Here is a 26,139-nt window from a genome sequence, read left to right as displayed (position 1 = left end):
ATTTCATCCGTTCGTGCAAATATTTGTATCCACTATCCTTTCCATGTACCATTGCAAGACTTCTGCGTGACTTCTGATAAATGCAAGTAAACATTCATTGTTATGACTGAAAATTATTAGAGAATCTCCCTGATTCCACGGCCCTCTTGTAGAAAAATAGAAAATCAATTCCAATTGAAACCCTTGATTAGTGCTCAATTTTAAGACTTAATTTTGAGACTAGCAGCGTAACGGAGGCACCTGTAGCCTTTGGCGCAGACCGTATTCTGAAGATGGTCTGCGACGCAGGCTAAGACACCTGCGGTTCTTGGAAATGATCTGAGAGGGGGCCCTTGGTACATTTCATTGCAGGGTTATTTCAAAGGAATAAAAGACATTCCCACTTTCCCTACTTTTTGATTTCATCAATTTGTGATTTGATTTCGTCATTAACACTTCATCATATTCAACACGTTAAGTGGTGAAAACACTTTTGGAAGAGGCAGCCACCCCAAACAGTGGGTTTTTTTCTCAACAGAGTCATGGGCATTTTTAGGCCAAGTTTCCTAAGAATAAAACCTTCTATGAAGATTTGCTGGCTACGGGGGCGAGATTTACCTTTGAAATGCAAGACAATCATAAAGAAATAATTTTTTGGTAGAAAGGGATATCTACAAAAGGAAACGAGCATTTGTTTTCAATCATTTGTTCTAGCAAGAAATTGTTGTTCGATCATCGCTTCAATCCGCTTAGAACCGTTAATACCTTTGTCCTTTGAAAAATTGGATTAGAATTGGCAGTAAAAACATCAAAATCATAATCCAAAAGAAAAACCTCTGAATGCAATATGGCAAATTGTTGCGTGTTTGAACGGAAAAGAAATTTTCGCCTTCTTTTCTTTTAAATAATTTAATTCTAAATCATTCCATTCTTAGGATGTGTAGTCAACATCAGATTGACTATTACGTCATTTATCTCTTAATCACGTGTTCATCAAAAGATGGCTTTTGGCCTTCAGCTTTTGGCCTTCAGCTTTTGGCCTGCAGCTTTTGGCCCAATGACCTTTTCTTCTAATCTGTGACCTTGCCATTAAATCTTTGAACGCGTTCTAGTTATGCTGCAGAAGCAAAATGATACCAAGGAAAAGTACATTTTCCCACCTCCAACTGCCTTTTATCTAACCATTTCTGATCCTTGGTTCTAGACTATGCGTTCTAACGAGAACGCGAGCGACCAATCTAAAGCCAATTCATATAGCTTTGTCAAGAGTAAAAATAAAAATATGAATAGGTTAGTATAAAAAAATCATTTACTAATTGTAACATGCATGGTTTTTGTTTTATTTCAAAGGATGCTTCAAAGTTCATTCCGTGTGTAGGATTCCTATGAGCTACGTTTGTTTTCTCTCTTCAGTTCATTTACAACGCCAACGTCCCATTTTATCTTTACCCTCCACTGCCAAGCATTGTTCCAAATTGAATAGATCCAGCTTGGTTTTGATTTAGAGACGCGAGTTGTTTACTAGTTACTTCGAGAGCTGCAGCCGTTTCACGCTACAAAGAAATGCTATATCGAGGAAGAAGCAACAGTGAAATTATGCGAGAAGCTCGTAACTTCCAAAATAAAATACATCTTTTAAAAGATTCTTAAAAAGCATCTGCTGGAATGTTAGGAAGCAGCAATGGCAATGGCGTTTTTGCTGATTTGCGGTTTCTCCTACTGCTCTTTTGCTGGCTGTCTGGGTCGTTTTTGGTCAGAATCGATTGTAGCAGTGATATTCCAAGCTCAGAAGGTATGTTAGATTTTGATATCAATGTTAATTGTAGCGGAATGAAGCAAAATTCGATACAGGCAGGGCTTGGAAATAGTTTGTAAACGAATGTCATTCCAGGCTTGAAGCCACCAGTTGATTCCAAGTTTAAGTGTTTTATTTTAATAGAGCCAGGAATCTTTAACCTTGTGATTTATAATTACATAAAGTATCATTTTTGTGTCAAAACTGCTCACTCGCCTTTGAAAATATCATATGCACTCGTGTAGAAAACTACACTCGTGTATATGCACTCGTCATGAATTTACATCGTGCTTTCATTGAGTAACCTTGTTTTCATTCAGAAAAGCAAATAAACGCAAATATCTTTTTCATTTCTACTTTATTATTTTCTTTCAGTTTTGAGATAAAAGTTGTTCAGGAAAAGCATAGGTTTAAGATTTTTGAAATAGCATTTTATTTGATACAAAATTGTTGTTTACCACGTGCAATTTTAAAGGCCATGGTGGCTATTTACATTTGTTGCCATAGCGACATATTTTGCCGTCTCCTTCAAATTTTCTAATCGTGCGCTCAACTTAATATAATGGTTCCAGTATTATTGGTGATATTGTATTGAGATATGATCTCCTTTGCTATTTCACAGACAGTCTTTTTATCATGTATCAAGTAGCTGAAATATTAACGATAAGTGGATCACCTATCTAGAGATGCAGGCCAATCTTGGACATTTTGGCTGCTACTAAGGGCCTAAATAGCGAAGGGGGACTAAGAGGCTTGAGCACCCACACATTTTTAACCCCCCTACACAATTCGAAACCTATCTTGGCCCTTAGCTGCTGCCAATCTGCTGTCTACAGTGCTTGTTCAATTATCCGGTCTTATCGGGACACGGGATTTCAAGATTCGTGCGGGTAATCCGAAGTTCCGGATAATTGAAAATATACGAAAAACGGCAGAAACCAGCGTAAATAAAAAAGACAAGTGATGTGAACGTTTGTTTTTAAGCACACATGACAACCTAATGCACCTAATACTCTCAAAATACTCCTAAATATTTGAAATAAAAAGCAAGAAAAACGCACCCGACCTATTATCAAAAATGCCGAAACATTTTTCTAAGGTTTTTCACATTTTTTACGGGCCGGATAATCGAAGTCCGGATAAAGGGTGGGTCGGATAATTGAATGATTACTGTAGTAGCTTTCTTTCTTTTACCGAATAGCCATCAGTCAACTTATTTTTGCTTTTAATGTTTATTTTACAGCCTGCACAGAAATTACCCCTATTGGCCTGGCAAATGGCTTTATAGACAGTAAAAAACTTACGGCCTCGAGCATATACTCTCATGACATATACCCAAAACGGTTTTGGGGACCAACTCAGGCTCGCTTAAAAACAGGGTCCTGTTGGTGTGGAGGCAATTCTAGTTGGAAAGAAGACTGGATCCAAGTTGATCTTGGTAGGAGTTACCAACTAACTGGCATAGCAATACAGGGTGACCCCCTGGATCCGCCGAATGATATCGAAGAATTCTATGTACAGCTCAGTGATGACGGGGTGAACTTCAGAAATGTTACCAGGGTCACTGATGAGCATGGTCATAATGCGGTGTGTTTCTGTCAGTTCATTACTTATGTTAACTATACACTGATAATTGTTATTCTTGTACTGATCATTCGAAGGCAACATTGTTCCTAAAATCGTAAATAGGGACGCCGGAGAGAGGGGAAGCGTGGGGTCAACCGCCCCTGTTGCCTTTTGGTAGGAGCAGTAAAGTGGCCAAAGTAAAAGCTTTCATAGAAGTGCCAGTCTCATCGACTGTTTGTAATTATAAAAAGATTCATATGAAATTTGGACTGTAATGATGACATTTTTCAAAACTTGTGAAAAAACGTCTTATGCTAATTTTCAAGTTAACTATCAGAAGATCGAAATAAAATGCCAGCTACAAAAAATTGGCAGAAGATTTTTCAAATACCCTTTCACTCAAGCCTGTCTCCCTCTTGTCCCTTGCTCGTTCCAATGTCCCTGATCGTAAAATATAAAAACTTTCATTCTGATGTTAAATGAAAAATTGAGATTTGTTTTCAGCATCTAGGGAAAATTCGTTATACTACTTACAAGATCTTAAATATCATAATTGAGAATGTGTAGATTGAGAAACTGAAAAATATCACAGTGAGCTGCGTAGTCGAAACCCTGGTAATTTAGCAGCAAGGACAATTCTCAAAGTGGCTAGGAATTCAAAGGAACTTTTCTTATGATATTCAACGGATTCCGAAAAAATTACCAGACCAATCGTAGTTGTCCCTTGCCCTTCTTAGCTACGCCACTCCTTATTACTTTCAAACTCACTCCTAACTTCATTATAAGCCCAGCAAATTCGCTCATCCTCAACTAACTCATTTTGTTCAATGCAGATCCACGTGTCACCTTCAAGGGACAGTGACGAAATTCGCTATTTCTGGTCCCCAGTCTCCGTCACCTCCAGAATTGTGCGGATTAAGCCAATAAAACTCCTACTTATTGGCCACAACGCCAAGTTTTGTTTACGTTTCGAGCTATATGGCTGCCTACCAAAAGAACGTAAGTATAAGATTTTCATAATGACGTATATGACTTGATGGGTATTAGGTGATTAATCTATAAGGAATGGTTTTTTTCAGTCATAATTCATGTAAGTGATCTTAGAGTATTGTTAAACGTCATGTAAAAGGAAAGATATTTTTCGTAGACAAGTGATTTATTGAGGATTCTCAACGTCGCATTTTTCTGAGCCCGATCGTTATTTTTTGAATGATTATTGAACCCATATTTTGAGGGTTTCATTTACATTTCTCTGAGAACTTTTAAGTTTTGAAAAAATTAGAGCTGAGCATTGTAGCCATAATTGTTGTTTTTCGTCTGTCAGTTCAATTTTCCCGTATCTAAAATCTTTCATAAGACCATAGAAATTACAACTTGCTATCTGGTTATGTTACCTTTCAGGGGAAAGTCTGCTTCCAGTGGGCCTTGAGAACGGCATTTTACCAGATTCACATGTAATAGCTTCGTCAAGTCACGTGGGCGAGCCTCCCTATCATGCTCGTTTGAATATGAGGAATAGCTGGTGTATTGATATGATTGCAAACCAGTGGATTCAGTTCGATTTAGGACAAGTGCTGGCAGTGAAAGCATTGACAACACAAGGTCGATTTGGCAGGACAACAAATGACATGGTGTCAGCATACTATTTGTCATTCTCAAATACATCCACCGTCCCGTTTTCATTTTTCAGTATAAGTGGAAAACGAAAGGTAAGGGTTCCTTTTCAAGTCATAATTTCATTTTTTGTTGATAATTATTGTTGTAATTTAATTTTACAGTAAATCAAAAGGAAGGTTTGTGTGTTCATATTTGAACAGTCTTTGTGAGTTTCACATAGGATTTGCCTATAGTCACTTTTTCGTAGAATGATCAACTTTTATACTAACGGAGGCTAATTTGCCTATAAAAGATATTCTTGTCTTACTAACGCCACGATGAATTTCATATTTGTAAAAAACGCTCCTTGCAGATTTACGGCTTTACGAAAAGACATTTCAGACACAGGTTCAATTGGATATTCTTTCTGACTGGATTCATTCAGTCATTCATTCAGAATGCATTCTCTTTAGGAAGACCAGCAGATCTTACAGTTATTGTCACCCCCTTTCATGCTTGTGGCCAAAGTGATGCAGAATTACCTGGAATCATTATTGTTCTTTGACTTAATAAAGAGGGGATGACTCAGTTTTTTACGACCTGCAGGATTTTGTCTTTCCAACATATCGTTAATGCAAAGTTTTAGCATTTGTGATCGACTTGTTTCTTTCTTTGCAAGTTATTCCATGGAAACAATGGCACCGCTCAGGACCCAGTATTTAACATGATCACACCATCAATCATCGCGCGTTATGTCAGATTGTATCCGGTGTCTGGTGGACCATCTGGAATTGGAGGAGTGGCACCCAGGGAGTATTGCGTTCGTGCGGAGATTTTTGCTGAGCACCAATGTAATTTTAATTTGCTTTTAAATCTCGTAGATAATTAATTGTGTATAGGTTCTTTATTTATATAATAAAAGCATGTTGGAGCTGTTTTTAGCTCTTAAAATTCTCTTGGCTTTCTTTCATTGATCTATGTCAAGAACCATCTAAATGAATTCCAGTTCTATTTTTAATGTTATAATGAGGTCTTTAGAAATATCACGTCAAATAGATTCATAGTGTTCATTCGTTTTATGTTTGGCGAATGAACTTTTATTAAAATAACTCAATTTTGATATCAGTTTTTGAAACATGGTTGATATATGCAACTGCTGGTATTTTTCTGTAAGATTTCAAACCTTTAATGGTTAATTTTATTTTGTATTGAGTTTCGTAATAGCAAAGCAAACACTTTTGAGGGCAATAGCTGCAAATATTGAAAAAACCGTGTCTATGTTTCCAACAGTTTGTCTTGCTATTTTCAGCTTGCTCTGTGCGCTTGAACAATGCAGAAAACTCTACATCCTATTCATTGTCCAATGGAATTAAAGAACGCCTCACTTTGAGCAATGACATATATTCAATGCATGGTTGGTGTGCAGAAATAGGCGGTCAAACCAAGGTTCTACTAATCCAATTCAATGAGTTGCAGCTACTTTCTGGTGTTATCATATCCGGCAATCCGAATGCTGAAAGCTGGATAACCGGCTTCAATATGAGGCTTGGTCTCGATTCTAAAAGAATGGAGTTTATGGGAGTAAGTTACCTGCTAGGTCAAAATAATGGCCGCACTGTAGTTTAGAAAGAACTTTCTTATCCAGATGTCTTTCCTTGCGTAAAGTATTACAGTACTTTTTATCTGTATTTATATGTACTTGAATGAAGTCGACAGGAGCATAAATTAGCATTGAATTTTAGATAATTAGAGTTGATCCATGCTAATCTCGTCACATTATTTGCAAACTCCAGCTAGCAGCAACAATTAAAGTTAACGCAATTTTTTACAACAGAGTTTTAAAGGAACCATTGGCAGGGCAGATATTGCCGTGAACTGGCTCAAGGTCATGAAGGTTGCTAGATTTGCTGAGATTGAGGCAACAAGCTTCGTAGGTCATAAATGCTTCAGAGTGAGGCTGCTAGGATGTTCTGAAGGTGAGGCTCTGATAATGACATCATATGATTAATAGTTTGTGTTTCTATCGTCAAAATTCTGGGTCAATAAACTTGTTTCTGATGTTAATCTAATGTTAATCTAATGTTAATCTAATGTTAATCTAATGTTAATCTAATGTTAATCTAATCTAATCTAATCTAATCTAATCTAATCTAATCTAATCTAATCTAATCTAATCTAATCTAATCATTAGGAACAAATGCCATTACAACAACGCTTTTATTTGTATACTGTTTAGCTTGCGAAGGTAGTTTTTAGGACAATGACAAACTATGCTAATCGAGCAATGTACTGGTTCTTCCTCTCGTTGGACCACGCCTCGTGATTCCTCCATCTTAAGTTACAGAGAGCTGACTCACTTTATGTGAAAGTTCACTCGAACCACACCACTGTGTGAGGAAGCTCTGCAACCCTGACCACTGAGCTATCCACACAAAATTGACGACACCGTTACATTGCCAATAAACTTTGCAAAACATTTATGAAGCCCTATATTGTCACAATCTATTGTTTTCAAAGATACTTTGAACAGAACTATACCGATCAAGTTACCTTTATTTTTCAGTGCCAATTCAAGGTGGAGAGCCGAGAACTAGAGTCTTAACTGTTAAAAATAATCATGTACTGGTTGATGTGGAGGTAAATTTGTTATTGAAAGTTGTCTACTTAGTTGTGGATGTTTATGTTTTTATTTTGCTTTTAATTGGCAATTTTCCAAACATTCAATACTTCGATGTATCGAGATCGCAGTAAGCAAAATAAAAAATAATGATGTACCTTTTCAAATTTAATCAGAAGAAAGGCTAGATTTTTGAATTTTAATGCATTTGAAACACACAACTTTTCACAAAAGAAAAATCGATTTTATGTGGTGCAATTATCTTTATTTTGTGCTGTTAGGTCTCACTCTACCTTTGCTTCCAAAAGCTTAGTTCCGGGAGTGAAAATCTTTCTAGAAGCGTTTAAATGAAAACAACAGTTAGAAGATTTCTTGGAACAACTTTAAGCAGATGAGCTAAACATTGGAACGTGGTGTGTTTATGTACTGTACTTTATTTACGTCTATGAACGTAATTATTACTTTATTCTAGTATAGTAATGTCAATTCGGTTGTTTCCTCAGATTCTTGCTTTTTCTTTTACAAATAGGAACTGTTATCAAAGGTAGCACTTCTTTGGAAGCACCTACTAATTGGCAAGGACACATGATATGCGAGTATACCTTGATCCTTGTCAAAACTCCATATGAATGACATTTTAGTGTTTGATTTGTTTCTTTGGTGTTTCTCCGTAGATGCCGACCAGTGCCAATCAATCAGCGAATAACACAATTCTACTGAAGTACACTTGTGTTAACAGCAGTGACTCCAACCTCTGTTTCGACGTAACTGAGAAAGAAATGGTATTTACAGTTCATGGAAACACCACGCTCAATATTAGTAGCCTTGCCCCTGGAATGAGGTACAAAGGGACAGTTCAGCTTGTATACGAGCAAAGCGTCAGTCCGAAGAGAGCATTCGAATTTATGACAGAAAGAATTGGTAAGAATTTTACCACATTTTTTAATCGAATTCTAGCATTTTTAAGTATGTAGTGTTTGTTGCCAATGTGTAGGAAGGCCAAAAATTTGGAAAATCTTGAAAAGCAAGAAAATTACTGAAATTTCACAAGAAGCAATTTAACACGAAAATTTCGACGTTTATCAGTTGCCCTGTAATGCACCAATGAAATCTTTATTAGATATTACTTTCATAGTTTCTACTATAGTTTGCATGTTTTCCAAATTACGGCTTTGTAAGAAGGAGCAAAAATGGCATGGAGAACAAGGCCAATACTTTTGACAAGCAAGTGACGGGGGGTTTAGTTTTTATGCTTTAGAAAGTCAAAGGTGGTTTAGGTACAGAAAAAGTGTGAAGGATGTGCAACAGCCAAAACAGACTGTGCGCGTGGTACTAATGCGAGGGGACGGTGAGATTCAGTCAAGTTTGTCTGTATTATGTTTAGTTTCACTCCTTGAAGCCAAAAAACAGATTTTTCTTTTTGGTAATGTAGATCTTGAGTGACGAAGAACCTTACTTTATTGACCATTTACTTTATGAACTAACTACCATTCCCTCAACTACTGGATGTTCTCACAACATTGTGTGAAAGTCAGTAAAAGAAACATTATGCTTGAGTCGTTTCTATGTACTAGGAAAATGTCAAATTTTTGAGATCTTTTTATCTCTAGGCACTTCAGTACAGTCAACCAAGCAGATGCCTTATGTGTCGAAAGCATCATTCAGCGAGTCTGGTCCATCAATTAGTAACGATGTATCAACAGACATAGCTTTATTTCAATCTGTATACAGGAATACACAAACGGAATCAATTGTATTTGATGGGTTAATATTGGCCTCTCATGGTATAGAATATTCAGCATCGTTGACGAGTCAGGCCAAGTTAAGTGATTCAGATGTTCCTGTGGCAACATTCCTGCCAAGTTTCAGTGCAGAAAGTGCTACAGAAATGGAAACTACAAAAGGTTCGAGAGATGAAAATTATAGTTCTGCAAGTGCTAGATTACCTCACGTTCCAGAGGGTACGCCAATGATGCATACCTCAAACAACAGCCCTTTTCTAATACCGACAGAGTTCACTGCTGAAACTACTAGCTTTGTCACAATTTCAAATTTACAAGGCAGTTTATCAGCCGCTTTTGTGGACAGAAAATCGACGATAGTGTATGCCTTGGGCAACGAAAACGTATTGGAAAGCAGATCAAACATGTTATATTCCGTTCCCGTTACTCTAGGTATACGCTCATCAACTCATGTTAAGAAAATGTACACACAAGGAAGCATTTCTAGCAGCCTAAGTTCCCTGAATCTCTCTTCATCGAAATTCCTCGAAGCTCTTCCCAGTGAATTTCCTTCGCCATCTACAGAAATCGCAAGTGCAACGAGAACGGAATATTCTTCAGACCAAAACCGTACAGTTACGGTTGTTGAATATGTAACTCCTTGTTGGATCACGTACTTTGTCAACGCTTCATCATCTTTTGGTATCCAGTCAGCTGATTATACGGCACAAGTGGAAAGTGGCATAACATCAACAATAAGCTCAGAATATGTCAGAAACATGTCCCAAACGATTTCAGTATCATTACCAAAACTCACTGGAGCAAAAACAAGCGATGTAATGTATTTTCCTTCAAGTATTGCCTCTCAAGTCTCATTGACCAAGACTATGATTACGTCATTGATGACGTCATTACCTAGAGGGTCTGCTTCCTCCTTCATCTATGACGTCAGTGAAGATATAGAAGGCCATACAGCATCGTCTTCTCAAACATCTGCTTTTACGTCGCAAGCAATAGACATCGTATCTAGTTCCGTAAACTGGAGAAAAACGCCAAATAATTTGAGAACATTGCCTGCCTCAAGACACAGCACGGGTTTTATCAGCTCTAAAACTGATGGCACATTTATCAGTTCCTCTAACCTGAGATCAAGCAGCCAAAGCAAAGCAACATTAACGATAACATCTACCATTGTTACAGATCCTTGGACTGGTGTAAATGTCATCAACAGAAAGAGGAGGGAAGTTTTACCATACAGCCCTTCTATAATGCCATCCTTTGCGTCCTCTCACAATATGTACCTTTCGACTGATGTAATAGCTGGGGGACTGAAAATGATGAGTGCTAGGGGCACGCAGAGCCAATATACAGTGGGTAATACTTTTGCATCCATGGCTGAAAGTATGAAGTTAATACTGACGTCAACACTCGGTTACTGCTCAGTCAGCTTATCTGAAAGAGAAACCATTCAACCTGTAGAGTTTTTTACTGCATCCCATAGCAATACTGTTTTATCAACAGACAAATTGTTTCCCATCACTTCCAGCCTTCAGCCAATTGAACCCAGGCCTCAGCCAAGTAGCTCCCAATCTCAAAATCCAAGCCTTCCATTATCAGCAGCAATTGCAAACGACATCCAATATGATTCTAGTATAGATTCTCATGTTGAAATGACACAAGGTGCTTTTTTCTCTGCAACGCCTCGGCAACCTCAAAGCAACATTAACGGAGGCTCTGCACAAAGGAACAACACGGTGCTTGAAACGAATAACGGAGTTTCCACGCATATAAAGGTGACGACGTCACATGTTAAGGTTTTGAAATCCCAGTCTACATCAACTTTCATTGACTCATTTGCAACTATCCAGCCAGCAGGGGACATTGAAGAGAATTTCACCTTAGCGCTCTCTTCTAGCCCTGCGCCTTTGAACCAGAAGAAAACAATTAGTACATCAATGATTTTGGAACCATCTTTGAGTACAAAAGATATTATCAGTTCAGCATCTACTTTCAGTTCCCGGGATACAATTTCTCATACCTCCCACCAAGCCTCTATATATGTGACGTCACAACAGGTGTATCCTTCTCCAAGCATAAATGAACTTATAACCCCAACAATTGTTTCACCGTCTTTGCAAACGCCAAAACTCAGTAAGCTGGAAAACACTAGCTTTTTTGGCAACCAAAATGACATAAATTCTGCTGATAGATTTCCACTGTCTTCAACTCTGCCAAAGCAAAACAGTAACAGTGAGACTTATTCAGATTTGAAAGGCAGTAACAGCAGTATTGTTTCTACTGTCCAACCAACACTTTCTTTTGCATCTTCAGAAGGTTGGCAGTCTGATGGCATAATGTCTACAGATAGTTTTCAGCAGCCTGGGAACGAGTTTCTACAGTCGAATGACTCGTTTCCAGGAAATGTAACGAGCAGTACACTGTTTTCCTCGGTACCTTCACCTACACCAGACAGCACCTACCAATCTACCGCTGAATCTTCTATATTGTCACCTTTAATTGGAGAATCTCTATTGATTTCACCAAAAGCAACATTCCAGCAGGAATTTTCGTTGTCTCTGTTCAACATAACCGAGTTTTCTTTGATGCAGTCTTCATCTGCTTTTATCCAGTTATCAGTAAATTTTGGCAGCGAAAATTTATCGACGAATCGTCAGCTTATGGAAACAGAAACTTTGAATTCTATTTCAGAAATGACTATGAACTTGCTAGCAACACCAAGCAGCCAAAAACCGTCGATATCCGACTCATTACAGGTTGCTTCCACGTCACATTATTTTAAAGAGGCACCGCAGTTTGCCCATTCCAGCCTGTCGGTTTCTAGCCCAAGCCTTGTGAGTACAGACCAGAACCAAACCTTGCAGTCAATGCCGTATCTGAAAAGCAAATCCACGGGCGATACTTCATTTGCTACTGTAGCTATCGAGAACACACTGGTCTCTCAATTCATATCACAGTTTCCAAGTGCCAATACCGCTGAAAGCCAATCAATTTTGCAAAGGAACATTTCAGGTTACTCGGAAAGAGTTTCACGTTCCTTACTTTCTCCTGTAACAACTGAGTATTTTGAATCTGTAGCTTGGACGCTCTCAACAGCCAAAGAACCAGCCTCACAGATAATAACGGACCATGCTTCAATTGCCCAAAGTAAAGCACATACTGAGGCCAATTTTCTGCCAAGCCCATCATTGGAAAAATTAACAACCATTAATGGTGTCGACTCGCTCAGCAGTGACTCACAGATAGGCCCTCTACCTAGCACATCTTCTTCTGTAGTGAGTCACAATTTCACCGTTGATACGAAGTTACAAGACTCAAGTTTGACAAACATTCAAAGCTCGTTTACTTTAGCATTGACCCAGAGCAAAGCCAGCGAAGTGGTCAACATTTCTCTCAGCTCGTCTTTAGATTCGATCGAAACCAGTAAAAGTGCTGAATTCCTCAGCAATGGCTCACAGACAAGCCTTCAGTATGATTTGTCTCTCGCAAGTATCAACTCAAATTTCACATACATCTCACGTTCAACTACATCAGCTTTGACACAGAGCAAACCCAGCGCTGTGATCACGATTTCCCCGAGCTCCTCTTTGGAGTCTATTAAGACCAATCAGAGTACCAACGTCCTTAGCATTGGCTCACAGAAAAGCCTTTTGTATAGTATTTCTTCATCTAGCGTTGGCCAGCATTCAAGCTCCGTCACAGACAGTGCATATAAAAAAAGTTCCACATACACTTCAACATATCTACCAGTGACACCAGGATTGTCCTTTTCTTCAACAATAGACCAAGTTACCAACGTGGATCAGCAGTTATTCAATGCAACATCTACAGTGGCTGTACCAACCAAATTCCTAGCACTTAAAAGCTCTGTTACTGTTTCGAAAGACAATGTCGTTCCTGAATCCAGTGCAAGTCCCTTTGTTTATCTTTCTGAAGCACCATCTATTAACAGTAGGAAGTTGACCCTTCAAAATGTCTCCATTGGAATATTTTCTACAGTTCTCAATACATCTGCAGAAAATTCAAAATTGTCATTATCAAAGTACATCGTCCAATCATCATCACCGAAAGAAGTCAGTTCCGGGAAAATATTCCAGGAAGCTGTATCATCGATTCCAGTCGTTTCCCGTTCTAGTGATCTTCACAAAGACACAATGGCAGTGCCAATTTTTAAAGCAACATCTTCTCAAGTTATTTCCTTGGCATCAATTTTTACAAATGCTCAACATTCTATAGCTTCTCCTGCCATTCCTGAGTTGTCTAAATCCGCTCTTCGACCGGTTTCAGTATCCACCGAACTTACAAGAAAATTATTACCTGACCAAAGTTTAGCTACCTTGGAAATTTCGCAAAGAAAAGCTGGTTATGCGACAACAATTCAGCCTAGCCTGTCCTCAGGATTCATCCAAACTGATAGCTATTTTGAGTCGGGAAGGAGTTTTGCGGAATCGGGCACAACCAGACTGCCTATACCTGTCTCTAGTGTCTTGGAACTGCAAAGTGTGGAATTGAATTCAAGCTTAAATGAACGACGGACTGTGAGTTTCAGTGCTAGATCAAGCAATATCGAAGGGAATACGAGCACTGTTTTGTCCACTTCACCTTCATCTTCATTTTCCAGCATACATACAAACGCAAGTATCGTTTCTTCAATCCAGAAACGACTCTCGCAGCGTACCCATCAGTTATCATCTCAAAACGAATCTCCAGCAACAATTTCACCAGTGGGAACAAAACGTCTCTATGAATCGCCTGCTGTAAACATTTCATCGAGCCTTGCTATCAATGAACATATGACGTCAAACATAAATTTTGTAAAAAGTACAGTTAAAGTCTCTTTTACAACATTATTGTCGAGAGTTTTGCCTTCCTCTCCCTCCATGTCAACCATTCAAGCTCTAGATTCAACCAATTCATCAGCAGCTTCTAAATACTTGCCACTAACGTCAAATCTGCTTGTCTTTGCAAAGAGTACAATACCCGGAGTAGTCTGGGCTACAGTGATGTCACAATCCCAGTCCCTGCTTACCACACCTCTGTCAGTAGCAAGTAGAGTACCTTCGTCAAGCCTGGTTACTCGTTCGGTTTCAAGCATAACAACATCATCGTTCTTTCCCCTGACATCAATTCCCCCTACCGTGTATGGCCTGGCTTATGTGCCAATGGAAGTACCAATAACAAAGGATGTCTCAAGCGTGTCCTATCTGAACTCTCTCGAGACAAAAATCATTGCAACCTACAACCTCCTACGTTTCAAAAGGAAAAAGAGAGACGTGACGCTAAATGGAAATACTGCAAAGGTAAGGCTTGATTCTGCAACACACATTAGGAATATCCGTCTTTAAATTATCCCAGTTTATTTGAAGAACTTCCCATCACAAAGACCAGTAAGCCAAAGAAAACGTCTGAAAATTGCCGACTGAGAAGCTGACCACTTTACGACAGAAGAGGGTGGAGTGGAATCACTTACTTACTTACTAATACAACTGAATCCTTATTTAGGAAGCTCTTCTGTCCTCCATAAATAATATTTTCTAAAGTGAAAGCGTTCATTTGCGTTCATCAGATCTTTTCTTGTGCCAAATGTGCACCAAATAGGTAAATCGAATCGTAGCATCTTTACAACTGTAGTGGGCTGTTAACATAAAAATTCATGCTCTCCCGTGATCTTTTCCTTCTAGATTATCATCTTGTCACGCAGAGGAACTACTGGGTTTGTCGACGTTGTGTTTTATGTATTGGAAGGGAACACTATGGTTGCAGCTCAGAGGACCGTGGATATCCTGAATCAGATGACACTAAAGGCTCTTACTCAGAGGTTCGGAGACACGGTGAGTGATTTTACCATGGATATTACCCTCCACTAAATCTTGTCATTATCCTCCAGCTATAGCATTAGCTATAGCTAGAAACAAGTGTCTAAACGCATTTTATGTGCAATAAATGATATCATATTGAAGTATAGGCACAAGATCGATACCACGAAGAGCAAGCAGGAATGAGGCGTAATAGCTAGCCTTATAAAGAAACACACTGGCAATGAATTTGTGTGAGAGAGGTCAGAAATGTAATATGAGAAATCTAGCCTTGTAGGTTATGGTTAGGTGACAGAACTTCCAAAAGAAAGTAGAAACCTCTTCGCATGGCCTGCTAGAAAACCCATGGCTTATGGATTAAGGTTCTCTTTCAGTGAGTGACTCCCTTAATTCTCATTTTGCAATGCATAAGTTCTTACGGTTAAAGCTGACAAAGAAATAAGCCAACCACATCAATTATGTTTTAGATTTTGCCCGTCTGTCGCAATTTTTTCAATAATCCTTACTTTGGCAGTTACACTATTTAAAACCCTTTGTTCTGACGACCATGTTTTTACCTTCGGACTAACCTTGTAGTTAAAGAAGAGGGGTAAATTGCATGGTCCATTTTTGCAGACCATGTTAAGATTTTCATCGTCACTCCTTGCCAAATGTTGATATCTCTACCACTGAAGGCGTATACCCCAAATTTGGATAAGTGGGGTGAAAGTTAGACTGTTTAGGGGCTTGTCTCAACAGTTCTGTTTAAGAAACTTCCCCCTTTTGAAAAATTAATTCAATTTCTCTTTATTCGCGAAATTCATATTCTCTTTTCCCTACCAATAACCTTAAAGTACGGCGTTTTGTCCTCGTTAGGTTCTTGGGCCTGTTGTGGTTTACGGCACAACAACAGTGGCAGCAACAACAACAGCAATATTGTCTACCCACTGGCTTCTTGGCACTGTTTTTCTTAACAACGATCCAAATCGAAACCTGTCTAGCTCTCATAACATTGCATTTTTCGAAAAGAAGATTGCCGAGTTCTATAAAACTGATGGCACAGCAACAGCGAAGGTTCGTTTCCTTTCCACGTGTCTCTTAGACAGTAGCGTAGCCAGGGTGGTAAGATTGGGGAGGCAAATTTTGAGACAACCCATTTGTAATCAGCATACTTTATATACAGCTGGAATAGAGTTCTGTTGCAGGAGTTGATGGAAGCTAGGAAAGGCTGGTTGGGATGACAGAAGGCTGAAGACAAATGGGAAAAATATGATATAAATTAGGATACATCTATGATGAAATGTATGTTGTTCTTGACTAAGCATGTCTAAAATTGTTACCGTGTTGTTGCTGAAGATTGAGGTCGGGAATCCGTGATGAGAAACAGTTTATCACGTGTCACTTAAGGTCCTTTTTCTTTTAGGTAAACTTCCGAATTCTCGAGCCTGCAAATATTTTCTACATCGAGTTTTTCGTCAGGCATAGTGGAGTTTTACAGTCTGGTGACGTCATCGAAACATTCTTCAGAGGAAAAACACTTGCCGCCCTCAGCGCCTCGATTTCATGGACCGTAAGTCTTAATAGCCTTGTTTTAAAACTTTACCCATTAAAATATTCTATTTATGGAGCCTTTGCGTGTTGGTGATTTGATTAAGGTAACTTTTGAAACCAGCTAAATTGATTTAATTTCACCCTACACAAACATTATGGAGAGTTAGATTTTAAGTATTAACTGATTTTGTATCAGATATCAATCATCCTCTTATTTGTTCATTAAAGTTGTGCTTCATTAATTTCATTAATTTCCTTCAAATACCAGGTCATTGCGTTGCCCTACTCGATAAGTAACATCAAATCAACAGACGCTAATCACGTGAAAATGGTCCTAAAAGTTGCTTCAGGCACCCAGATCGTGACACAAAGTTTCAAAGATTCCATTTCTACGAAAATAACCATGATGTACCGGGAGGCGAAATATGAGCAAATTGGCGTTCAAATTCGTGGCAGTATCACTACATTCGTAAGTAAATTCTTTAATGCAACAGGAAAACTCATTAAATTTCTTATGTTACTTGCATTTATTTAGTCGTCGTCGTCGTTCATTCAGCCGTTGCGGTTGCTTGTGACTGCCATGACCATTTCTCTCCAATCCACTCTGTTCTGGGCCATGGTTAGCGCTTCGTAGAGTTGCATGCCAGTGAGCGATTTGATGTTATCAGTCCACCGCGTCGGGGGTCTGCCCCTCCCTCTACTGCCCTCAACCATACCCAATATAGCAATCTTTTCTATGCTGTCATCTGGTTTTCGTGCGGCGTGTCCGAAGTATGTGAGTTGTGCTCTATGAATGAGATTGAGTAGATTTATTTAGTATCAGAGTTCTATTCAACCATCGTCAGTGGAATTTTGAAAGAATACGACTGTTTTGAATGGAGAACTTCAAGATTTATAGTAGCTTCTTTGAAATTTTGAGAAGTCTAATGTTTTCACAAGAGCTCTCTAAAAAGCAACCAGTTTCAGAAACGGAAGCTGTGATTGCTGTTTTTGTATTAAGGCACACTATTAGTTGATATAGCATAACACTATTAGTTATCAAAAAGGTGGGACATTACTTTCAATTCTGAGACTCATCTATGAGAGGGTACAGTTAGATGGTTCTAGAGGGTTTTTTAATTGGTAACAATCATTACTCGAAACGAGTAGAAATGTTTTGTTTTATTGCATTTTTGTGTAAGTTTCTTTTGACCATGTGTATCCTTCTTTGCAACATATATGCATCAATTGTTTTTCTAGATTGTCTCTTTGACTTTGCCTCAAGCTGACCAAGGAAAGATCGTCTTTTTCATCCTTGACAAGGGACAAGTTCTTTTGGCGTCAGCTCTTGTTGATATTTTTGCTAAATTGTCGTTAACCAGGATGGCTACAATTTTAGGCCTTGAGGTGAGCTTCCTTTAGCTATCAAATAATTAACGGTAACACCGAAATGCTGCTTGAAAACATCTAGAAATTAACCTTCAGTAGCTATACGTTTGTTGCTTTTGAGAGCACCACTACAAACCATTGCTTTAGAATTTTGGGACAATAAGAACCTCCCACTTGTGGTTACATAACTTATTTTTCGTTCTCGGATATCAATTCTTATCAGCACTATACTAGAGGTGTCGAATCTATATGCTAGTTTATAGTATACCAGGGTTGCATAGAAGCTTTGCAGCCAGATGCTGCACCAAGGGGTATTGACAGAGGGCATCAAATTCAGTAAGAAATTTTGGTAATTGTTAACAATGAATTCTAGAAGATTTTCTTTATCATGGCCCTCTACCACGAGGTTCAGAGCGCCGGTACGAGGTTCTAAACCAGGATTTAATTGTAATATTTTGGTGAAAGAGAAATCACGCGAGGAATGGAAAAGTGTACCAAGGAGATTCGATGAGCAATTGTATACAAGGATAACATAGCTGAATACTAGTGTTGAAAGCAGCCTGCTAGGGTATATAGTAGTTTAGGTGGTAGTTAGAGTAATATTTGAACAAATAAATTTTGATAGATTTTGTTTGTATTCTAAAATTAATGCTTCCAGGGCCCTAAATAATGTGACATCTTACTTGCAGGTTCTTTCCCGTCCAGCCCTTGTGACGTCACTGATTCCAACTGTAACTGCAAAATCGGAATCTTATATCTGGATAATAGCAGTCTCCGTGGCTGCATTTCTCCTTGTGCTTCTGGTCATCACATGTCTTTTCTGTAGATGGAAAAATGGCCGACCTGGCGAGAAAAAGAGTGTTATCACCAAAGATCATATACAAAGGGTGGATTTGCCTTCCAAGGCTGATTTAGAGTTGAAGGAATTGCGTGTACGTTTCAACATTATAACTATTTCCTTCCCCTAAATTTTCCACTGCTTTTAGATAGCAAATAACCGTGACACAAGAGGCTCTTGAAGTGGATGCCACGAGCTTAAGGGCTTTTGAGAATAACTTATTATGGGCCTGTGCTTGTGTTTTGTCCAATTTTTGGCTTCTAATGTAGTCAGTTTTTATCACACTCTTGAGAATTTTGGAGCAACGGAATAAGGTTAGCGATAAAAATAACGATTGAAGGTATTAAAATCGGCTTCTAGTCTTCATTTTACGATCTTCGTGATTCAGTTATCCTTGGTTAAGTCATTTTGAAATGAAATAGGTCCTATTGTCATAATTTTTCAGATGAACAGTGACGTTACGATGTATGCTCAAGACGAGTATCATGGAACAGGACGCAAGAAGCCGGTCAGCTTTGCATCCAACAACAACAACAAAGACCGCATTCGTTCCAAGCGCCGCAAAGTTCGCAAACCATCTGATGCTACATTTGTAAGCAGAGCGGCGACCAGGTATAAATTGATAGCATGTTAGATTTGTGTCTCAATAGACATTTAGGGAAATGCTTTTTGCTTCTTTTTCTTTTGAGACAAAACTCTTTACAGGGAAAGTCTTAAAGCCTAAATCTGCCCCTTATATTGTTTAAGTCCTCATATGTGCCCATTAGCAGAAAGGTTTATTACTTTAGGCACCATGGTATCCTGTTTATGCATTTGTTGTCAACATTTCAATCATGTAGCTTAATTCGAGATTTGACACACAATAAACGCTATTGATAATTCCGGTCAACATCTTCAGCCCTATCATGATGTCAATATTCCACTGGTACTAAAAATATAGAAAGTTTGTTCAGAATAATGCCTAAAATGTATCTTTTCCAATTTTTATTAAGATCAAAAATGGAGAATGGCAATCTAAGACCTCTGAAGGACAACACCAGCGTCAGTTCTTCGATCCAAAGCTATGACTCTGAAACCAGCTCGAGCGGGTACCTTCGAGCTAGAGCCACCCCCGTAAAACATTCGAATCAACCAATCAACACCAAGGAGCACCGTAAAAAAGCAGAGACTCCCCGTGTCTCCGAACAAGACCTTTCCAGCGAAGATGTGTCATATGAAAACTATGCGAAGGAGGATGACCACTTGTATGAATCAATCAAACAGTTACGCAAGACCGTGGTATGTTATGTGACGTAATGTTACAGTATCTGCAAACGCAAACAAGATTTATTCTCTAGATAAGCTTCTGAGATGATTATTCATTAAAAAGCTTTGTTATTGATATTTAAGTTATACAAGAATATGTTTTTACCTCCATACTGAGTAATTTTTGTTTCTGTAGCTTATTTTTTACAAGAAGGCTAAGAATACACAAGTCTTTAGAAAGTCCATTTAAGTTCCTCTAATTTTGAAAATGAAGTCTTTTTCTGAAATTGTTCAAACATATGTGCGCCTTTTTACAGGAGATGCAAAAAGCTGCATCTACTGCTGTAGAATTACCCCCTGCGAGGCAGGTTACATATACTGATGTGAGGCCAAGGAAAGAGACTCCTTCGCAGCAGATGGTTATAGAAAATGCAGCGTATGGCAGTCGCTCAGAGTTGAACAGAAAGCTTTATCTTTCAACGAAAGATGACGAAAATAGGATAACCAAGGTAACCAATTAACCATATCCATATTCTCTTGTTACCGAAGATTACACGGCACAAGGGGATGTCACTAGTTTTCTTTTTATAGTAAGCACTTGATTCAATTGTATTCAAAAGATGCACTTTTTGTAGGAAACGCAACAAACCGCTGCGGAATTGCCCCGTGTGAGGCAGCTTAGATATATCGATACGATGTCAAAGAACGAGGCTCCACTGCAGCAGAGGTTTAAAGAAAACGCAACGTACATTAGCATGTTTGATATGGAGAGGATACCTTCCGGTCATGAAAAAGAAAACGAGGATTTACAGTCCATACCAGACCTGACGGTACGATTTCTTAAGACTTGAGTCTTAAGTCTTAAGACCTTTTTTTTGCTCAGCGCCTTTAAATGCTATTGCAGCTTGTAGGCTTCCCTTGTTCATGAATGTACAATGGATTTATTGCCGTAAACTAAGATTGTCAATGAAAGAATATCATTAATTGCTTGTTCCTTGACATGTTACCTCTTTTCTTAAAGCAGCCCTCTAAAACAGTTTTCATTTCTTTCCCATTCTTTTCACCACCTATTCATATGCAATGTTTTGGGACAAAATTTGCAAGAATTATGTTATTTGCTGAATCTATAAATTAATATTCTTGATTATATAGTTGTGATCAACACTACCATTTTACACAGGCAATTCGCTGAATTATAGTGAAATAAAAAACAATTGTTTAGAACTAGGAAACTAGAAAATGAAACATCTTTGATAACATATGTTTCGATTTTACAGGCTCACCAAAATTACTTATACTGTGGAAACGCAAATAAATATGAAATATAACATCCTTTTCCATTTACAGATTGCATATGCTTTGAAACAGAAAGCAGAAGTTGAACGAAGCAAAAACAAATTGAGACAGAAAGAGAAGAAGTTATCAATACAGAGGCATATGGCGGCCAAAGACCACCAATTTACCGAGACTGAACATTCTTCAGATAACTTGCCTAATGTATTAACAACAAAAGCGGGCGAAAAGTCAATAAAAAGACCAAAACGTCGGTGGAAGAGTGGCAAGGTCGATGTTGCTGGTTATGAAGAGGTGCCTGAAAAACCAGCTGTGAAGCTGAACAATTTTTTTAAACTTGATGAGCCTTCAGCCACAGATCTAGTTGACAAAGTATGTGAACCTCCATTTGATTATATTATGGATTTCGAGCCTCGATTTCAATGTTTCAGATACCAAATTTATTTGATTAGCCAATAAACAATGTGTATTGCTATCAACATATTCTAAAGTTTTTTTCACAATTTTCACGACACCAATTTTCTTCACAATTTCGTATTACATTCTTTGCTATTAATATAATTACCTATTTTGATCGCAGGATAATACCGAGTCTAAAAACACAATCTTTGCTCCATCTACCGACCTGGATGACGTTAAACTGAACGAAGCCAAACAGAAAATTCATGGACTTTTGAATGACGCATTTTCAACGGTACCAGGAAGTAGAGTTGGGTTTTGGAAAAACGGAAAAGCTTCTAAGGATAAAATTCAGATTTATGAAGATTCCTTCACAGAGCAAAATGAGACAGCCGACTTCAGCGAAGCTCCTCCAGATATGAATTTCGGTGAATGTAAGCATTTTTATGTTGTTCCAAGCAATTTGCATTAGGTTTGAGAAGCTTTAACGGAGCATTTCATTGTTATGATACCTCTGCCGAGGTCACAAATGTTACCTAATACAGATAGGTACTGTTGGAAGTGAGCGAACAAATGACATTTGCCGCTGCTACAGACTAACATATCAAGTTATTTTGTAAATGATGTGAAATGTTGGACCTAAACTAATAGAGACAGTCCTCAGATATCATAAGGACTTAAGATATTCTTTAGAACAACTATTCTTTGGTTATGCAAGCATATTATGGAGAAAGACAATCTTCATTGCTTGCTCGTTAAGTTCAGAAAATGTAGGTAGAAATAAAAAGTTTATATTTTAAGATCACTGCCTCAGAAACGACAGGTTATGAAAGTTATCTAAATTTTTGAAAGATTTTTTATTAAAACTCCACTTTTACCTATTCCTAGATACTCAGTTATCAAGGACGCCAAACGATTCAATTTCATTTCACGATATACTCTTGCAAAGACCTATGGCTAGCCCGCCACCATGGCAGCTTGCATCCCCCTCTTCCACTCGGCTGCTACCGCAAAGTTTAAAAAGACCATTTGGAGGTAACAAAGGCGAAAGGTATCTAAGGTGAGTATTTAAATTCACAAATGATAAATTCTTGAATATTTCTTTACTTATTCAATAAAAGCAAGCAACTAATCATCTGATAAAGTTCTTATAGGTAAACGACGAGCTGTTGTTAAATGGAGGACCTAGACTCATCTTTGAATACCTAAACCAGCACCTTTTGTTTTAAGTAAAGACAATTAGTCATGCATCTATGGAAGATACTTTTAGATCAGGATATTTTTTAGATACAATATGCAGTTTACAATTTGCCGCCATCTGTAGTTGACTGATGTTGAAAGGGTCATTGTGAATTGGAAATTATGTTAGGGCACTTTTCATAGCTGCGTCAGTTCTGTGTTAACCCATGTGATACTTTGGATGATGCCTCATAACCGATTGTCTTTAGGTCGTTGCCTGATCTACCGAAAGACATCGGGATAAAAAGCTACTTTGTTGCAATTCACAAGCATTTCCTTTTTCTCAGCAAATACAAAAAGTGATAAAGTTTAACCCCAAATATGGGATATGATATACAAGGTGCAGCCAAATGGTACCAGAAAATGGGATAAGAGTGAGCGAAGTATTCTCTTCAAAATATTTTCTTTTTCAGTACACTTCCCCAAGCCCCACAACATGCACCGCCACAACTCTACAAAATTTCACCAGCACCGATGCCGTACGTTCTAACCCCTGCGCCGGAGCAGCATGTATACTTAACACCAGTGGCTCGCAGCTTTGAAAACCAAGTACGTGATTAACTGTATTATGAAAATGTTTTGCGTAAGAAGACACTCAGCAATAACGTCCTTATTTAATCAAAGTTACTGTTTGCAAGTCTGTCCTATTATGCTCAATGCCGTATAGGCAGAGCTGTACACACTTAATACAATCAGTACCAAACAGTTGCCCGTTCGTCGCATTAATCGTGAAACTTGTAGTAGCAACATAAGAAGCGTCCTGTTCAATACACCAAAAGCGTGTAAGGTTCTTTTCTTGGAACATTTTCATTGTGATCTGGGCTAGCACTTTGGCGCAGAATCTTGGGTGTCTCATCATAATTTATTGTTCAGGGGAAAACACCCTCTTCAATAAAAACATTTTATGATTGGCCAGGCAAAGAATTGGTTCTCAAACCCAACGTGCTTAATCAACGAAAAATAAAAAGACAGCAGCATAGACAGAGCAGCTTCAAAAGTCTTAGGTCCCGCTTTGGGGGATTCACTTTATCCAACCAGACGACGATATTGCTAGGAACCGTTTTCGTGGAAGGCTGCTAAATCACTTAATTGAAATAGAAGACATTTCAAATAGAATTTTAATCGTTGATCAAATTTTTTATTATCTATTCTTCTTTTCTTACTATGGCCATTTCCTTAGTTAAAAATACGATTTTTCATGAGTTGCTGAGAAAATTGCATGCTTATTCTTTTAGAAAAATAGCTCTGTTGTTGTCATGCTTATTCTTTTAGCACGACAAATTTCTTAATCTCAATTTTTAAAGATTGGTTTTTAAGCAATCAACACTGTCAAAAGTTCTTTCTTGGTAATATGCTGTTTAAGGTATATGCCATGGCTCTTTATTCGCCTTTACCTGAAATATTTCATTTACAAGTTGAGTTATATCACTGTATTCAATAATATATTGTTTTTTTTTCATTTTGAGCCATAAAAATTTCATCGAAGTTTGTACTTGTTTTCTCTGTTACAGCTGTTCAGTTCGTTAGAAGAAAACGAAGAATCTTTCGAAAACGCTCCGTCAAATGATGCATCATCTGTAAACCAAAGCCATATTCCGGCTGACGATAAACATTTTAGCATCCAAGAGCTCTCGACAGATTATTCTCAAAATCCACAATCACTTGTACAGTATATCAAAAAAGAACTTCTAAAGTTAGCTACATCAAACAGAGCAAAATCTTATCAACAACAGACGGAGATGATTTGATCACTTGTCTGGATAGCAGCCACAGCAATCCTGGATTCGGTGCATGAAAATTCTTCACCTGAGGTGTTTAGAACTAGACAGCATTTCAAGGTTTAAAATGTATTTAAAGATATTCTAAAAAGTTGATTGTATTTTTTACAGATCTGCTATGCCTCCTAATAATTCCATGTTTTGAATTTGTCATACTTTTAGCAGGGAATAGATTTTAAGAATGGCATCAATAAAAGAAGACATTTTTAGACATTCTTCAGATTTTTATTTGAACTTTTTCTGATATTTTATTTCATAAGGGGTGTCTAATGAACAGGCACGCCGGAGGCTGCAGCCCCTCCCCCCTTCACTTTTTCGCTAAACTATTATATCAAGGCTGTAACAGCTAAATTGGGCCTTCTTAAGCCTTTTTTCGTTGATGAATTAAAACTGATTTATAAGCGTGAGGTCTAGTGTCTTCGAGAGATTTTTCCAAAAGGTATAAAGGGCCTTTGTTAGGTTTATCAACCTAAATTTTTCACTTCTGTGTAACACATTACAAGTTACTGCTAATTTTATCCCTTATTAGAAAAGGATGGAAGACCAAGTCTTTCACATATTTCTGACATATTCCTAGTGTATATATGAATATAAACAAATAATGAACAGGTGATATCCTGAAAGCCCCTGGAAGAAAAAACATCATAGGACTCAGCACTCTACCTGCAAATAAAGAAATTGCAGGAACCTATAAATCCCATAACATAATCTTGAATATGTCAAAAAAGCTGCAGAAGCTTAGAATGATATTTCCGTTTGTTATCAAAAAGCAATAATGAGTTTAACTTACGAGCTGAAAGCAACTCAAACACAACTCTCTGGTAGATCATCTGCAATATAGAATCGTTAATATACTTAATTTTAACTTTAACTGTATATATGTATTCGTGTTCTTATGGAATTATTGTTTGTATTGTGTTTGTAGCCTGAAGAGATTTTGCGTACATATTAAAAATTTAAAAGTAGCAATGAAAATATTATGGCATTCTTAAGATCTGAAAAGTAATGAAATCTTATCCAGATCGAGAGTTGAGAGTTTTATTCTAATCGCATACTATTTTTATTTTTGCACAGTTGCTTAGTGCTTTGAGAGTCTCTTCAGCGTCAGAGACAAACTTTTCCATCAATTTTATGAACTTTATCAGTATAGCGTACTTTTCAGAAAACCTTCAGCCTCTCGACATTATGGTTGCGCTATTTTTGAAAAAAATAAAGCAAAATTGCTTCAAAGCTAATACCCTAAAAGTCTGGTTGCTTACACGAAATTCCTGGTATTCTTGGCGAATTACAATTTACTAGCCCCCTTATCGCCCCCTCCCCCTCCCACCAAAGCCGGTGATT

At 38.0% G+C, this 26,139-nt stretch overlaps 1 protein-coding gene across 1 annotated transcript; it reads left to right on the top strand.

Annotated features, from left to right (window-relative positions):
* The first annotated feature begins 93 nt into the window (after positions 1 to 93).
* Positions 94 to 26,086, top strand: LOC135695720 (uncharacterized). Its single transcript, XM_065214896.2, has 25 exons — positions 94 to 1,771; positions 3,018 to 3,361; positions 4,174 to 4,339; positions 4,742 to 5,049; positions 5,616 to 5,787; positions 6,246 to 6,517; positions 6,771 to 6,912; positions 7,500 to 7,573; positions 8,228 to 8,474; positions 9,164 to 14,592; positions 14,974 to 15,123; positions 15,964 to 16,161; positions 16,511 to 16,657; positions 16,907 to 17,107; positions 17,878 to 18,024; positions 18,696 to 18,938; positions 19,290 to 19,456; positions 19,837 to 20,122; positions 20,407 to 20,598; positions 20,725 to 20,919; positions 21,437 to 21,754; positions 21,963 to 22,215; positions 22,670 to 22,841; positions 23,434 to 23,569; positions 24,532 to 26,086. The coding sequence occupies exons 1-25, from the start codon at positions 1,645 to 1,647 to the stop codon at positions 24,766 to 24,768; spliced, it is 10,323 nt and encodes a 3,440-aa protein (XP_065070968.2). The 5' UTR covers positions 94 to 1,644; the 3' UTR covers positions 24,769 to 26,086.
* Positions 26,087 to 26,139: the final 53 nt, after the last annotated feature.

This window comes from Rhopilema esculentum, chromosome 2, assembly GCF_057945365.1.
Source record: "Rhopilema esculentum isolate cy_ngs chromosome 2, ASM5794536v1, whole genome shotgun sequence".
In the NCBI taxonomy this organism is placed as follows: Eukaryota; Metazoa; Cnidaria; class Scyphozoa; order Rhizostomeae; family Rhizostomatidae; genus Rhopilema; species Rhopilema esculentum.
This window is presented reverse-complemented; position numbering and strand designations above follow the sequence as displayed.

Bases quoted from the DNA above. Each gene is read 5' to 3' on its own strand.
- LOC135695720 (XM_065214896.2), top strand. From the start codon at position 1,645: ATGTTAGGAAGCAGCAATGGCAATGGCGTTTTTGCTGATTTGCGGTTT. The intron at 5,788-6,245 runs GTAATTTTAATT...TGCTATTTTCAG, and splicing joins GATTTTTGCTGAGCACCAAT to CTTGCTCTGTGCGCTTGAAC. The intron at 22,842-23,433 runs GTGAGTATTTAA...TTTCTTTTTCAG, and splicing joins AAAGGCGAAAGGTATCTAAG to TACACTTCCCCAAGCCCCAC.